General features: G+C 45.0%; 1 protein-coding gene across 1 annotated transcript; it reads left to right on the forward strand.

Moving 5' to 3' along the window:
- Positions 1-860: 860 nt before the first annotated feature.
- Positions 861-15,739, forward strand: SSR2 (signal sequence receptor subunit 2). The gene is made up of 6 exons (XM_070766619.1): positions 861-971; positions 3,323-3,480; positions 8,603-8,701; positions 12,138-12,246; positions 14,067-14,144; positions 15,212-15,739. The coding sequence occupies exons 2-6, from the start codon at positions 3,323-3,325 to the stop codon at positions 15,320-15,322; spliced, it is 555 nt and encodes a 184-aa protein (XP_070622720.1). The 5' UTR covers positions 861-971; the 3' UTR covers positions 15,323-15,739.
- The last annotated feature ends 1,782 nt before the right edge of the window (positions 15,740-17,521 follow it).

Here is a 17,521-nt window from a genome sequence, read left to right on the forward strand (position 1 = left end):
ATCGAGGGTGAAATGCTCCCGGTTCATTTGTGTTTGTTGGTCGTCGGAGAGCTGGTCCTGAAGGGAGTGTGAGGCTCTGCCATCCTGCCCCAATGCCGCCATTTGGGTTCTTTTACCCTCTGGTGTATGCACAGAATGCTTTGTGCATGCGCAGAGGGCTAAAAATGGCAGCATCCGGGCAGAGCCTCACGCTTCGACTCTTCAATGACCAACAGCCACAAGGGAACCAGGAGCGTTTCACTTCTGGCCTCACTTGTGGTCATAACTCAAGGACCACCTTCCTTGACAGACTGCCATCCATCAGAAACGGTGTAGGGTTTCCTGCTTGAGGAAGGGGCTGGGTTACATGACCTCAAAGGTCCCTTGCAACTCTGGTTATTCTGATATTTTTAATTCCGATTTTTTTTTTTCAACACACAGTTTGGGGTTTTCTTTCTTTCTTCCTTCCTTTTATTTATTTTTTTTAAATTTTGTTTTGTCCAATACACAATAATACACAATGATGGTTATAGAGGATATAAGTAGAATGTATCAAAGAGAGTATAGAAGGGAAAATATAGGAGTAAAATATAACTAGAGAGAATAGCAGAAAAGATATGAGACAGAAGGGATAGAAGAGATAGACGAGAAGATATATGAGATATAGGAGACTATAGGACAGGACGATAGGCACTCTGGTGCACTTATGTACGCCCCTCCCTCCCGAAAGGAACCTTTCTTTTTAAAAAACCCAGAGGCATCTATAATGGACCATGGCTCTCTTGACTTTATGGGGTGGCCCTGTCTCAGGCGCTGCCCTGAGCTGAGGGAAAAAGGTGCCGGGCCTGAAGACTCCATATCCCAGGGAGCTCAGCGGCAAAGCGCAGGAAGCACGTGACGCTTCGGAGGGGCGGGGCCGGAACCGCGCTTCCGAGGCAGCCCCGAACGCTGACGTTCTCTTCCGTTCTGCTGGCAGCTTGCAGGAGTCAAAGGTGGGAGGGGGCTGCGCGCTCCCAGGGCTTTATTCATGGGGAGGGGGCTGTCGGGAGGGGGGAAGGGGCTGTTTGCTTGGAGAGGGGGTGGTGGGGAGGGGAAGCTTTCTGGGATCTCTGCTTAAAGGACATTCCCCCCAATCAAAGAGCCTTGGGAATTGCGAGGAGGTCCAAATCCTGGCTGGGGGGCGCTGCCTAAATGCTACCAAGATTGTTCTCCCTTGCGGTTCCACCTTTTCTCTTTGGCTGCCAGCCTCAGCTCGCCAGGCACTATCTGGCTGGGTAGGACTACAGTTCCCATCATCCCCAACCAGAAGCTACCCCCCTGCATCCCAGGCGTCCTCTGGTTGGGTAGGACTGCAGTTCCCATCATCCCCAACGAGAAGCTACCCTCCTTCTGCATCCCAGGCGTCCTCTGGTTGAATAGGACTGCAGTTCCCATCATCCCCAACGAGAAGCTACCCTCCTTCTGCATCCCAGGCGTCCTCTGGTTGAGTAGGACTGCAGTTCCCATCATTCCCAACGAGAAGCTACCCTCCTTCTGCATCCCAGGTGTCCTCTGGTTGGGTAGGACTGCAGTTCCCATCATCCCCAACCAGAAGCTACCCTCCTTCTGCATCCCAGGCGTCCTCTGGTTGGGTAGGACTGCAGTTCCCATCATCCCCAACCAGAAGCTACCCTCCTTCTGCATCCCAGGCGTCCTTTGGTTGGGTAGGATTACAGTTCCCATTACCCCCACAAGAAGCTACTACAGGTCCCATCATCCCCCAACAAAAGCTACCCTCCTTCTTTCAACTCCCCTCTGTACACCAGGCATCCTCCGGTTGGATAGGACTACAGTTCCCATCACTCCCAACCAGAAGCTATCCTCTTTCTACACCCCAGGCATCCTCTGATTGGGTAGGACTATAGTTCCCATCACTCCCAACCAGAAGCTATCCTCTTTCTACGCCCCAGGCATCCTCTGATTGGGTAGGACTACAGTTCCCATCACTCCCAACCAGAAGCTACCCTCTTTCTACACCCCAGGCATCCTCTGATTGGGTAGGACTACAGTTCCCATCATTCCCAACCAGAAGCTACCCTCCTTCTCTCACCCCGCTGCACACCAGGCATCCTCTGATTGAGTAGGACTACAATTCCCATCATCCCCAATCAGAAGCTATGCTCCTCCTCCCCCCTACACCCCAGGCACTCTCTGGTTGGGTAGGACTGCAGTTCCCATCATTTCCAACCAAAACCTTCCCTCCCCCTCCACCCTAGGTGTCCCCTGATTGGATAGGACTACAGTTCCCATCACCCCCAACCAGAAGCTACCCTGAGAGCCTTTCAAAGCAGGTTGAAGTAGGCCAAGAAGGAGGGTTGGCTGTTCCTTGATTTTTCTTAAAATTCTTCCTTTCCAACTACCACCAACCTATAATGGTGGTTAAAGGTGAAAGCTGACAATCTGGTTAAAAATCAGGCACCAATTAACCACAGCACCAAACTGCCTGTCCACAACTCTTCTTTTCAATTGAGCTTAATGCTGTGGACATCTGTGGTTGTTCTGGGCGATTGTAGGGAAGCAGATTACAATTTATTGATTGATTAATTGATTGATTTGATTTGATTTGTATGCCGCCTCTCTCCGTAGACTCGGGGCGGCTAATAACAGCAATAAAACAGCATATAATAATAATCCAATACTAAAACAGTTAAAAACTCTTATTATAAAACCAAACATATGTACAGACATACCATGCATAAAATTGTAGAGGCCTAGGGGGAAAGAATGTCTCAATTCCCCCATGCCTGGCGGCAGAGGTGGGTTTTAAGCAGCTTACGAAAGGCAAGGAGGATAGGGGCAATTCTAATCTCTGGGGGGAGTTGGTTCCAGAGGGCCGAGGCCGCCACAGAGAAGGCTCTTCCCCTGGATCCCGCCAAGCGACATTGTTTAGTTGACGGGACCCGGAGAAGGCCCACTCTGTGGGACCTAACTGGTCGCTGGGATTCGTGTGGCAGAAGGCGGTCCCTGAGATATTCTGGTCCGGTGCCATGAAGGGCTTTATAGATCATAACCAACACCTTGAATGGTGACCGGAAACTGATCGGCAACCAATGCAGACTGCGGAGTGTTGGAATAACATGGGCATATTTAGGAAAGCCCATGATTGCTCTCGCAGCTGCATTCTGCACCATCTGGATAATAATCATAATTCCCAGCCAGTTCTTGAACTTGCAGCCAACTGCTGTGGCTAAAACCAACCAACGTTTCTCGCGTAAAATGACCGATGTCTCGGCCCCTGGAAGTTTGACAATGTTTTTTTTCCTTCTCGAATAAATGGATCCTTCGTTTTCTTCCTTCTTTCCAGATGAAGCTGCTGTTGCTGCTTGCCTTCCTGGGGGTTTTCTCTCGCGTCCGTTGTGAGGAAGGGGCCAGGCTTCTGGCCTCTAAGGCTCTTCTAAACAGATACGCTGTCGAGGGCCGAGATCTCACTTTGCAGTACAACATCTACAATGTTGGTTCCAGGTATGTCCGGAGTAGTCGAAAGGGTGGGGTGGGGGAGCTGCCCCTTGCTTTTCTTGGGAAACCCCACAATCCTTGGGGGGCTAGGGAGAGGCGGCCTTGCACAAACGGGCTACTTTAAAGACGTAACTCTATTTGACAATTTAAGCAGGCCTCAACTTACGAACGGTTGCTAAGTGACTGTTAGTTCATTTATTTATTTTATTTATTTATTGGATTTGTATGCCGCCCCTCTCCGCAGACGCGGGGCGGCTAACAACAGCAATAAAACAGCATATAATAATAATCCAATACTAAAACAGTTAAAAACCCATTATTATAAAAACCAAACAGACATACAGACATACCATGCATAAAATTGTAAAGGCCTAGGGGGAAAGAGTATCTCAGTTCCCCCATGCCTGGCGGCAGAGGTGGGTTTTAAGAAGCTTACGAAAGGCAAGGAGGGTGGGGGGAGTTGGTTCCAGAGGGCCGGGGCCGCCACAGAGAAGGCTCCTCCCCTGGGTCACACCAAGCGACATTGTTTAGTTGACGGGACCCGGAGAAGGCCCACTCTGTGGGACCCAACTGGTCGCTGGAATTCGTGCAGCAGAAGGCGGTCCCTGAGATAATCTGGTCCGGTGCCATGAGTATCCTAACATGAGTTAGTATCCTACACTGGGCTTATAACCAACGTTAGAATCCTAAAATGAAAAGCAGAGTATATGTAGCAGCGGTGGTTGTTCAGACAACAACCCAGACTAATACAGTGATACCTTGTCTTACAAACTTAATTGGTTCTGGGATGAGGTTCTTAAGGTGAAAGGTTTGTAAGATGAAACAATGTTTCCCATAGGAATCAATGGAAAAGCAATTAATGCGTGCAAGTCCAAAATTCACCTCTTTTGCCAGCCGTTTTTGCGCTGCCGGGATTCCCCTGAGGATCCCCTCCATAGGAAACCCCAACTCCAGTCTTCTGTGTTTTGGCCATGCTGCAGGGGAATCCCAGCAGGGAAATCCCAGCATCGCAAAAACGAGTGTTTCGCTGGCAACGGAAGTCCGGAGGTGGGGTTTCCCAGCAAAGGGAGCATCAGGGGAATCCCAGCAGCACAAAAACGAGAGCTTCGCTGGCAACGGAAGTCCGGAGGTGGGGTTTCCCAGCAAAGGGAGCATCAGGGGAATCCCAGCAGCACAAAAATGGGGGCTTCGCTGGCAACGGAAGTCCGAAGGCGGGGCATCCCAGCGGCAGCAGTGGGTTTGTAAGGTGAAAATAGTTTGTAAGAAGAGGCAAAAAAATCTTAAACCCCGGGTTTGTATCTCGAAAAGTTTGTATGATGAGGCGTTTGTAAGACGAGGTATCACTGTATACCGTATTTTTCAGAGTATTTATTTATTTACTTATTTACTTATTTTATTTATTTACTTATTTTATTTATTTACTTATTTTATTTATTTACTTATTTTATTTATTTATTATTTATTCATTTATTCATTTAGACTTCTATGGCACCCAATCCCGAAGGACTCAGGGCTGCTTACAACAATGTAAATTACAACAACAATAAAAAGAACTCAAGAAAAAACAGTCTAAATTTTAAAACCCCAATTAAAACTCATAAAAACGCAACGGAGTATAAGACACACCTTAGTTTTGGGGGAGGAAGATAGGGAAAAGAATCTGCTTACCAGGATTCATCTGGCTAGCGTCCTTAGCCAGCACATTATTTTATCCCCTGGTTAGGGCTTTAAAAAAAACTTTATTCGGAGAGGGTAACAATGAAAGAGCTTGCAAGCCAGTAAGAGCTGGGAACATCGTTAGCACCTGGAAAGAAACATTTGGAGCAAGTAGAGCAATGGGAAAAACCCTGCAAATACTTAGGGCTTGGAAAACATTCTTCGCAGAGAGTAACCATGAAAGAGCTTGCAAGCCGGTAAGAGCTGGGAACATAATGTTCCAAATATGCCCATGTTACACCAACACTCCGCAGTCTGCATTGGTTGCCGATCAGTTTCTGATCACAATTCAAAGTGTTGGTTATGACCTATAAAGCCCTTCATGGCACCGGACCAGATTATCTCAGGGACCGCCTTCTGCCGCACGAATCCCAGTGACCAGTGAGGTCCCACAGAGTGGATCTTCTCCGGGTCCCGTTAACTAAAGAATGTCGCTTGGCGGGACCCAGGGGAAGAGCCTTCTCTGTGGCGGCCCCGGCCCTCTGGAACCAACTCCCCCCGGAGATTAGAATTGCCCCCACCCTCCTTGCCTTTCGTAAGCTGCTTAAAACCCACCTCTGCCGTCAGGCATGGGGGAATTGAGACCCTCTTCCCCCTAGGCCTTTACAATTCTATGCATGGTATATATGTATGTATGTTTGGTTTTTTTTATATTAATGGGTTTTTAATTGTTTCTAACATCAGACTACTATTGTACACTGCTTTATTGTTGCTGTTAGCCGCCCCGAGTCTCCAGAGAGAGGCGGCATACAAATCCAATAATAAATAACTAAATAACTAAATAACTAAATAACTAAATAACTAACTAACTAACTAACTAACTAACTAACTAACTAACTAACTAACTAACTAACTAACTAACTAACAAACAAATCCTGGCCAGAAGAATGTCAGGGTTCCAAGTAACATACCCTTAGCAAGCAAAACTCGGAGACAGGTGATTTCCTCAAAGAATAGCTTCATTGGATATATCATATTGACACAAACCTGGTGAAAACTGACTCTAAAGGTTCCTGCGGTTTTCACATGAATTAAAAATAAAAGTTTCTCACTTTCTCAAAACAATCACACGGTCCAGTCATGGCACTGTCTGGTTGCCTAGTGACATCACTCCGCCTTCCTCCGACCAAGTGTGAGAATGTCCTTGGTTCTCAAGAGAAAAGTATTGTGTTTTGACTGCACAATAGCAAAAGCATTTATACAGTGTTCCCTCAATTTTCGCGGGTTCGAACTTTGCAAATAGCCTATACCACGGTTTTTCAAAAAATATTAATTAAAAAAATACTTCGTGGGTTTTTTCCTATACCACGGTTTTTCCCACCCGATGACGTCATATGTCATCGCCAAACTAATAATTTTTGCAAATAAATAACAAAAAAATAATTATTGTTAATAAATAATTATGTTTATAAATATCAGGATCACTAAATGTCTTATTCAATGGTGAATACCAATAATAATGGCGAGTAAATGGTTGTTAAGGGAATGGGAAATGGTAATTTAAGGGTTTAAAGTGTTAAGGGATGGCTTGTGATACTGTTCATAGCCAAAAATGGTGTATTTACTTCCGCATCTCTACTTTGCGGAAATTCAACTTTTGCGGGTGGTCTCGGAACGCATCCCCAGCGGAAATCGAGGGAACACTGTATACCGCTTCAAAGTGCTTTTACAGCCCTCTCTAATCGGTTTACATAATCAGCCTCTTGCCCCCAACAATCTGGGTCCTCATTTTACGGACCTTGGAAGGACAGAAGGCTGAGTCAACCTTGAGCCGTTAGTGAGATTTGAACTGCTGAACTACAGCTAGCAGTTAGCTGAAGTAGCCTGCAGTGCTGCACTCTAACCACTCTGCCATTAGCTATCGCAAATCTCCCTTCTCTGTCACTCAGCTTTCAGGATTGACACGGCCTCCTCCAAAGAGGATTCATGAATTGTGGCAGCCTCGTGATCTGTCAATCAGCAAAGAGGGACAATTCATTCCAGTGTGTTATTTGTGCCTTTTAGATGTCACAGACTGAAACTGATCTAGATTCCAGAGACATTAGTAGACATGCCAAGAATGGATTTAATATCCATGATGGCATACAGATTATGCAAGATGTAATAGATGTAATCAAGGAATTGAGTTAATGGTTTTAATTGTTGAAAGTTTAGGATTCCTCTTCTGCCTTTTGTAACTTTTTAGGACAATGAAGACTTCTGAAACTCAAAACTTAAGTTTGTTGGTCCTAATAAAGTTACTGTCCAACAATGGATCTAGTTATTGTTTTAATTACTGTATAGGATATACCGGAGTATAAAACACACCTTAGTTTTGTGGGAGGACAATAGGGAAAGACATCTACCTACCAGGTATTCATCTGGCTAGCATCCTTAGTCTGCCGCATGAATCCCAGTGACTGGTGAGGTCCCACAGAGTTGGTCTCCTTAGGGTCCCATCGACCAAACAATGTTGGCTGGCGGGACCTAGGGGAAGAGCCTTCTCTGTGGGGGCCCCGGCCCTCTGGAATCAGCTCCCCCCAGAGATTCGTACTGCCCCCACCCTCCTTGCCTTCCGAAAAAGTTTAAAAACTCATCTTTGCCGCCAGGCCTGGGGTTCCTTAGACCTTCCCCCCTGACCGATGAATGCTTAGTCTGACTGCTGAATGAATGATATTGATAGTTCTTAATTAGAATTTTAATTGTTTTTTAAGGTATAATTGGATTGTTATTATTGTTTCCTGTTTTTCTGTACATGCTGTGAGCCGCCCCGATTCCTTGGAGAGGGGCGGCATATAAATCCAATTAACCTCACCTATAAAAAGATATTGACAAAATTGAACGGGTCCAAAGACGGGCTACAAGAATGGTGGAAGGTCTTAAGCATAAAACGTATCAGGAAAGACTTAATGAACTCAATCTGTATAGTCTGGAGGACAGAAGGAAAAGGGGGGACATGATCGAAACATTTAAATATGTTAAAGGGTTAAATAAGGTTCAGGAGGGAAGTGGTTTTAATAGGAAAGTGAACAGAAGAACAAAGGGGACGCAATCTGAGGTTAGTTGGGGGAAAGATCAGAAGCAACGTGAGAAAATATTATTTTACTGAAAGAGTGGTAGATGCTTGGAACAAACTTCCAGGAGACGTGGTTGGTAAATCCACAGGAACTGAATTTAAACATGCCTGGGATAAACATATATCCACCCTAAGATAAAATACAGAAAATAGTATAAGGGCAGACTAGATGGACCATGAGGTCTTTTTCTGCCGTCAGACTTCTATGTTTCTATGTTTCTAAAATGGATCAAAATTTACTTAACAACTACCTCACTTAGCAACAGAGGTTTTGGGGCTCAGCGGGGGTTGTAAGTCAAGGCCTGCCTGTAATTCTTTGTTCCTGTTCTTCCTTCTTTTCCCTTCTGTGTCCCGCAGTGCTGCCTTAGATGTTGAATTGTCGGATGACTCCTTCCCTCCAGAAGATTTCGGCATCGTCTCAGGGATGCTCAACGTGAAGTGGGATAGGATTGCGCCGTATCCTTTCTGTTTTGTTTCCGAAAGATTCGTGATGTGATTGGTCGATTTATATTTATTTGATTTTTTAAAAAAAATTCTTTATTGTTTTCAAAAATATTTCTCAAATGTTTTGTTTAAGTTTTACAGATCTTATTCCATCTCTATTACCTTTTGTATATCTTCCATTTCTCTATAACACTTTTTTTAATAGTATACATTCAATTATATATATCATTGGTATTTGATTTGTTTTGGATGCCAACTGTTCTGTCCGACCCAGTTAATTATCAGTAATTAATCCCCAATGACGTCTCGAAAGCAAAGTCACTATGTATATTTGTCTATTTACAAAAAAACGTGCTGGAAATACAATATGAATGTCATTCCGACTGCCCAAAAGTCCACCGTTATCAGCACAGTTAATAAGAAACCTCCGACATAAGATAATAAATTCAAGTCATTAGTTTTTGGCATTGAGAGATACTCATGAAGCCTGAAGCCTGACTGCTGAGGGCCTAGAGATTCATTCATTCATTCATTCATTCATTCATTCATTCATTCATTCATTCATTCATTCATCCCTCCCTCCCTCCCTCTCTCTCTCTCTTTCTTAGATTTGTATGCCACCCCTCTCCATAGACTCGGGGCGGCTAACAACAGTAATAAACAGCATGTAACAAATCTAATGTTTAAAATAATTTTAAAACCCTAATTGAAACCCAACATACACACAAACATGCCATGCATAAATTGTGTAGGCCTAGGGGGAAAAGGGTAGTTCAGTTCCCCCATGCCTGACGACAGAGGTGGGTTTTGAGGAGCTTACGAAAGGCAAGGAGGGTGGGGCCAATTCTGATCTCCGGGGGGAGTTGATTCCAGAGGGCCGGGGCTGCCACAGAGAAGGCTTTTCCCCAGGTCCCGCCAGACGACATTGTTTAGTTGACGGGACCCGAAGAAGACCGACTCTGTGGGACCTAACCGGTCGCTGGGATTTGTGTGGCAGAAGGCGGACCCGGATGTATTCTGGTCCGATGCCACGAAGGGCTTTATAGGTCATAACCAACACTTTGAATTGTGACGGGAAACTGATCGGCAACCAATGCAGACTGCGGAGTGTTGGTGTAACATGGGCATACCTGGGGAAACCCATGATTGCTCTCGCAGCTGCATTCTGCACGATCTGAAGTTTCCGAACACTCTTCAAAGGTAGCCCCATGTAGAGAGCATTACAGTAGTTGAGCCTCGAGGTGATGGGGGCATGAGTGACTGTGAGCAGTGACTCCCGGTCCAAATAGGGCCACAACTGGTGCACCAGGCGAACCTGGGCAAACGCCCCCCTCGCCACAGCTGAAAGATGGTTCTCTAATGTGAGCTGTGGATCGAGGAGGACGCCCAAGTTGCAAAAGCAATAGAACTTAAACTTATATACAGCTTCCCAGTGCTTTACAACCTTCTCTAAGCGATTTACAGAGTCAGCCTCTTGCCCCCAACAATTTGGGTCCTTATTTGATCCACCTCGGAAGGATGGAGCCCCTCCCTGATGAAAGCAGGTTGCAACGCCTTGGTCTCTTCAGCCTTGAAAGATGGCGTTTAAGGGGTGACTTGATCGAAGTGTATAAAATCATATATGGGATAGAAAAGGTGGATAGGGAAAAATTCTTTTCTCTGTCAAATAATACTAGGATGAGGGGGCCCTCCCTAAAGCTCATAGGGAAGAAAGCGAGGACAAATCAAGGGAAATATTTCTTCACCCGGAGGGTCGTTTATGGAATTCACTTCCAGAAGAGGTGGTGACAGCTGTCAGCCTTGGTAGCTTCAAGGCAGGATTAGACAGATTCATGGAGGCCAAGTGTATCCATGGTGGTTATTGAAACGGATGTCCAAGTGCCGCCTCTATGTTGGTTGAGGCAGGCAGGATTCCCTTGAGTACCATTTCTTGGGGGTCAAGGGAAAGGGATGGTTTTGCCTTCTCTTTCTGCTCAAGATTGCATTGGCTGCCGATCAGTTTCTGGTCACAATTCAAAGTGTTGGTCATGACCTTTAAAGCTCTACATGGCATTGGACCAGATTACCCCCCCGGAACTGCCTGCTACCGCACAAATCCCAGCGACCGATAAGGTCCCACAGAGTTGGCCTTCTCCGGGTCCCGTCAACTAAACAATGTCGTTTGGCGGGTCCCAGGGGAAGAGCCTTCTCTGTGGCAGCCCCGGCCCTCTGGAACCAACTCCCCCCAGAGATTAGAACTGCCCCCACCCTCCCTGTCTTTCGTAAACTACTCAAGACCCACTTATACCGCTAGGCATTGGGGAGTTGAAATATTCCTTCCCCCTAGGCCATTACAATTTATGCATGGTATGTTTGTGTGTATGTTTGGTTTTATAATAAGGGTTTTTAGTTGTTTTAGTATTGGATTGTTACATGCTGTTTTTATCATTGTTGTTAGCCACCCCGAGTCTACGGAGAGGAGTGGCATACAAATCCAATAAATAATAATAATAATAATAATAATAATAATAATAATAATAATAATAAAGATCCCCATGGACAATTGGTGGGCCACTGTGTGACACAGAATGCTGGACTCGATGGGCTTTGGCCTGATTCAGCAATGGCTCTTCTTATGTTCTTATGGAAGGCTGAGTCAACTCATTGAACCGACGAGATTTGAACTGCAGGCAGTTGGCAGTTAGCAGAAGCAGCCTGCAATGCTGCCTTCCAACAACTGTCCCGCCATGGCTCTTGTGGTTGCAAAATTGAAGGTGTGATCTCATTCATTGCAGCGTGAGGCTACCAAAGAGTTTGGACATCTCCTATTCTAACCGCTCATGCCTTCAGTACAGTGACACCTCGTCTTACAAACGCCTCGTCCTACAAACTTTTCGAGATACAAACCCGGGGTTTAAGATTTTTTTGCCTCTTCTTAAAAACTATTTTCACCTTACAAACCCACCGCCGCCGCTGGGATGCCCCGCCTCCGGACTTCCGTTGCCAGCGAAGCACCCGTTTTTGTGCTGCTGGGATTCCCCTGAGGCTCCCCTCCATGGGAAACGCCACCTCCGGACTTCCGTTGCCAGCAAAACGCTTGTTTTTGCAATGCTGGGATTCTCCTGCTGGGATTCCCCTGCAGCATCGCAAAAACACAGAAGTCCGAAGGTGGGTTTCCTATGGAGGGGAACCTCAGGGGAATCCCAGCAGCGCAAAAACGGGAGCTTCGGCTGGCAAAAGGGGTGAATTTGGGGCTTGCACGCATTAATCGCTTTTCCATTGATTCCTATGGGAAACATTGTTTCGTCTTACAAACTTTTCACCTTAAGAACCTCATCCCGGAACCAATTATGTTTGTAAGACAAGGTATCACTGACCAAATGGTCATCAGCCTGTATCCCAAAGCGATTTTTTTTGCCTGCTGCTTTTTCACCTGTGTGTTTGATTTCCTTAGCGTTGACTTGCTCAGGGCCAGCAACGTGTCCCACACCGTGGTCCTAAGGCCACTGAAGGCCGGCTACTTCAACTTCACATCAGCCACAATCACGTACCTGGTGCAGGAGGGGGGGCAGGTGGTGGTAAGTCACAGGTGGCTTGGCCCGAGGCCAGGATCTGCCAGCATTGCACTTACTAAATCAGTAACTTTTTAGGCAATGTTTATTATTTATTTATTTTTAAATAATTTTTATTGATTTTTATAATATAAATAAATACACACAACACAGTGCACAGTGATATTCCTGGAGTTGGGGCATTGCGGGGCAGTGGTTAAGACACTGTTAACCCACAGTGCCCGTGAAGTGATAGCAATAGCAGTAACATTTAAACGCATAAACTGCTTCACAATGCTTTTACAGCCCTCTCTAAGCAGTTTTACAGAGTCGGCCAACTTGCCCCCAACAATCTGGGGGTCCTCATTTTACCGACCTCGGAAGGACAGAAGGCTGAGTCAACCTTGAGCTGGTCAGGATCGAACGCCTGGCAGTGAGCAGAGTTTAGCCAGGCGTTCGATCCTGATCAGCTCAAGGTCGACTCAGCCTTCTGTCCTTCCGAGGTCATTAAAATGAGGACCCAGATTGTTGGGGGGCAAATGGTCCGACTCTGTAAAACTGCTTTCTAACCATTGAGAAGGAAGGGAGAGAGGGAAGAAGGAAGGAAGGAAGGAAGGAAGGAAAGGGAGGGTGGGAGGGAAGAAGGATGGATGGGAGGGAGGGAGGGAGGGAAAGAAGGAAGGAAGGAAGGAAGGAAGGAAGGAAGGAAGGAAGGAAGGAAGGAAGGAAGGAGTCTTCAGAGAGGAGCGGCATACAAATCTAATAAATTATTATTAGAAGGAAGGAAGGAAGGAAGGAGTCTTCGGAGAGGAGAGGCATACAAATCTAATAAATTATTATTAGAAGGAAGGAAGGAAGGAAGGAAGGAGTCTTCGGAGAGGAGAGGCATACAAATCTAATAAATTATTATTATTAAGGAAGGAAGGAAAGGGAGGGTGGGAGGGAGGGAGGAAGGAAGGAAGGAAGGAGTGTTCGGAGAGGAAAGGCATACAAATCTAATAAATTATTATTATTATTATTAAGGAAGGAAGGGGAAAGAAAAATAGAAAGAAAAGGAAGGAAGGAAGAAAAGAAAGGAAAGGGAAAAGGAAAGGACTTAGAATATATACTGCTTCATGGTGAAAGCAAGAAAATAAAGGAAGGAAGGAAAGAGAAAGAAAGAAGCAATAGGATTTAGACTTATATACCACTTCACGGTGCTTTTCAGCGGTTTACCGAGTCAGCCTCTTGCCCCCAACAATCTTGGGTCCTCACTTTACCGACCTCAGAAAGATGGAAGGCTGAGTCGACCTTGAGTCGGTCTGGATCGAACTCTTGACAGTTTGCAGAATTGGCCTGCAGTATTGCATTGTAACCCCTGGGAAGGAAGGGAGGAAACAAAGAAGGAAGGAAAGAGAGGGAGGGAGGGAAGGAAGGAAGGAGGGTTGGAAAAGAAAAAGGAGAAGAATAAAAAAGGAAGGAAAGAAGAAAGAAAGAAAGAAAGAGAGAGAAAAATAAGGAATAGGATTTAGACTTCTATACCGCTTCATGGTGCTTTACAGGGGTTTACAGAGTCAGCCTCTTGACCCCAACAATCTGGGTCCTCATTTTACCGATCTCGGAAGGATTGAAGGCTGAGTCGACCTTGAGTTGGTCAGGATCAAACTCCTGCAATGCTGCCTTCTAACCACTGCACCACCATGGTTCTTACAAGGGATACAAGCAGTACAAGGGTAGCAGATGAGTGAGTTTTGGAGGGGCGGGGAGATAGGGGTCTGGGATTGTTTGGGTTCTGGGGATAAAGTTTGGGGGTCCTGGCCTCCAGTGTGCCCCACTCATCCAGACCCCTCCTGACTTTCTTCCCTTAGGTCGGCTTCACCAGTGCCCCAGGGCAAGGAGGAATCCTGGCCCAGCGAGAATTCGACCGGAGATTTTCACCACATTTTGTAAGTGTTCAATCCGACACTCCTAATTTCCATCACTGGGAATAACTGAGCCCTCGGTTTATGACGCCCGGTTGAAGTTAAAACAGAGCTCCCTAGGGCCACTTACGATCCAGTGTCAAGGGTTCCAATGGCCACACTCAATGTATGCAATCACATTTCAAGCGCTTGGCAACTGGTCGGGCTCTTTGCAGTACCCTGCACTCATGTAACTGTTTGATTTTATTTTTTTTCCCCCTGTGGGGAAACATTTAAATATGTGAAAGAGTTAAATAAGGTTCAGCAGGGAAGTGTTTTTGATAGGAAAGTGAACACAAGAACAAGGGGGCACAATCTGAGGTTAGTTGGGGGGGAAAGATCAGAAGCAATGTGAGAAAATATTATTTGGCTGAAAGAGTAGTAGATGCTTGGAACAAACTTCCAGCAGACGTGGTTGGTGAATCCACAGGAACTGAATTTAAACATGCCTGGGATAAATAAACTGCTCAATACCTCTAACTATGCAGCCAAGCATCCTACTTGCTTTCCCTACCACCTGACCGCGCTGCTCACCCATTTTGAGACTGTCAGAAATCACTGCCCCTAAATCTTCCTCTTCTGAAGTTTTTGCTAACACAGAACTGCCAGTACAATACTCAGACTGAGGATTCCTTTTCCCCAAGTGCATTATTTTACATTTGGAAACGTTAAACTGCAGTTTCCATTGCTTTGACCACTTATCTAGTAAAGCTAAATCATTTACCATATTACAGACGCCTCCAGGAATATCAACCCTATTGCACACTTTAGAGTCATCGGCAAATAGGCAAACCTTCCCTACCAAACCTTCCCCTATGTCACTCACAAACATATTAAAAAGAATAGGACCCAGAACAGACCCTTGTGGCACACCGCTTGCAACCAGTCTCTGCTCAGAATACTCGCCATTAACAATAACTAGATGACCTCTGAGGTCCCTTCCAACTCTTTTAACCGGCATCTGATATCAGGCAGGGTGGGTGGGTGGGTGGGTGGGCCTCCGTTTTTTCTCTCTCTCCGTTGACTCCTTTGCTTCCATCTCTTTTCCAAAGCTGGACTGGGCAGCCTTCGGGGTCATGACCTTGCCGTCCATTGGCATCCCGCTGCTGTTGTGGTACTCGAGCAAGAGGAAGTACGACACCCCAAAGAACAAGAAGAACTGAGCGGCCCTCCGGATCGGACGCTCCCCTCGTCCAGGGAGGGGGCCAGGAGACGGAGAACCCAGGCAGAGCTCAGCTCACGGAGGGAGGGGTGGGGTGGGGGGTCCTTCTTTGCCAACTGAGGACTTATTCTCCAATTTGAAAGGGCTGGTGGAAGCGGAGGGGATGTTTTTTCCTCTGGGCCAGCCACCCCACCCCCATTTTTGTCTCCTTTGGAGAGCTGCTCTCCTCGATCCCAAAAAGGATCCGAAAAGGAAGGGTTCCAAAGTGCAAGGAAGAAGATCCCATCCCTGGTAAACATCGGAGCCATAAAGAGATCGAATTGCTTTCTTATCTACCCCCTGAGGGATCCCTCCGGTCTGCCCGGGCAGATTCCTTTTTTTTTTTTTTTTTTAAGCGAGAAATAAATCTTAAACTCTATCCGAGTTTGTTTGCTTTATTTTATTTTATTTTTTTGTTTTATTTTATTTTTTGTTTTATTTTATTTTAATTTTTGTTTTATTTTACGTTTTGCTTTGTTTTATTTTATGTTTTGTTTTGTTTATTTTATACTATTTTATTTTAATTTTATTATTTTGTTTTATTTTATTGTATTATTGTATTTATTTTATTTTATTATTTTATTTTATTTATTTTATTATTTTATTTATTTTATTTTATTTTATTTTATTTATTTATTTATTTATTTATTTATTTATTTATTTATTTATTTATTTATTTATTATTTGGATTTGTATGCCGCCCCTCTCCGAAGACTCGGGGCGGCTCACAACAAGTGAAAAAACAATACATAATCCAATTAATTAAAATATTTCAAATTTTTTTTAAAAAACCCTATACTAACATACACACACACAAGCATACCATGTATAAATTCAACGTGCCCAAGGGGAGATGTTTAGTTTCCCCATGCCTGACGGCAAAGGTGGGTTTTGAGGAGTTTACGGAAGGCAGGAAGAGTAGGGGCAGTTCTGATCTCCGGGGGGAGTTGGTTCCAGAGAGTCGGTGCCGCCACAGAGAAGGCTCTCCCCCTGGGGCCCGCCAACCGACATTGTTTAGTTGACGGGACCCGGAGGAGGCCCACTCTGTGGGACCTAATCGGTCGCTGGGATTCGTGCGGCAGAAGGCGGTCTCGGAGATATTCTGGTCCGATGCCATGAAGGGCTTTAAAGGTCATAACCAACACTTTATTTTATTTATTTTATTTTATTTATTTTATGAATTTGATTTGATTTGATTTGATTTATATGCCGCCCTTCTCCTTGAGGACTCGGGGCGGCTTACAAGAATAAAATGGACACAATAATAATAAATAGAATTTAAAATACCACAATTTTTTAAAAAGCCACGATAAAAACAATCAAGTGCATTATTCGAAAGAGGGGAGGAGGAGGAAGAAGAAGAGCTGACACTACTTGAGCAGGGGGCTGGACTAGAAGACCTCCAAGGTCCCTTCTGACTCCTAGTATGCATACAGAAGGACAGAATAGAATGGGCAGTCTAACTTCCAAGGTCCCTTCCTAGTGCATTGTTCAGAGAAGGAGGAGAAGTAGATCTGGCTGTCCTATTTGAGCAGGGGGCTGGACTAGAAGACCTCCAAGGTCCCTTTTGGCTCATTCTAGTATAAATACAGAATAGGCCGAATTAACTCCCAAGGTCCTTTTCCAACTGCATTGTTAGGAGGAGGAGGAGGAAGAGACCTGGCTCTCCTATTTAGGTTGGACTAGAAGACCTCCAAGGTCCCTTTTGTCTCATTCTACTATAAATATAGAAGTACAGAATAGGCTGTATTAACTCCCAAGGTCCCTTTCCAGCTGCATTATTTATTATTATTATTATTATTATTATTATTATTATTATTATTATTATTATTATTATTATGAGAGCTGATTCTGTTTGAGCAGGGGGCTGGACTAGAAGACCTCCAAGGTCCCTTTTGTCTCATTCTACTATAAATATAGAAGTACAGAATAGGCTGTATTAACTCCCAAGGTCCCTTTCCAGCTGCATTATTTATTATTATTATTATTATTATTATTATTATTATTATTATTATTATTATTATTATTATTATTATTATTATTATGAGAGCTGACTCTATTTGAGCAGGGGGCTGGACTAGAAGACCTCCAAGGTCCCTTCTGGCTCATTCTACTATAAATACAGAAGTAGAGAATAGAATAGGCGGTAGTATAACTCCCA

This window comes from Erythrolamprus reginae, chromosome 13, assembly GCF_031021105.1.
Source record: "Erythrolamprus reginae isolate rEryReg1 chromosome 13, rEryReg1.hap1, whole genome shotgun sequence".
Classification (NCBI taxonomy): Eukaryota; Metazoa; Chordata; class Lepidosauria; order Squamata; family Dipsadidae; genus Erythrolamprus; species Erythrolamprus reginae.

What these genes read in the sequence shown, in the direction of transcription:
- SSR2 (XM_070766619.1), top strand. Translation starts at nt 3,323, where the DNA reads ATGAAGCTGCTGTTGCTGCTTGCCTTCCTGGGGGTTTTCTCTCGCGTC. An exon ending in AAGTGGGATAGGATTGCGCC is followed by an intron (nt 8,702 to 12,137) that starts GTATCCTTTCTG and finishes TGACTTGCTCAG; the next exon opens with GGCCAGCAACGTGTCCCACA. An exon ending in AGGAGGGGGGGCAGGTGGTG is followed by an intron (nt 12,247 to 14,066) that starts GTAAGTCACAGG and finishes TTCTTCCCTTAG; the next exon opens with GTCGGCTTCACCAGTGCCCC.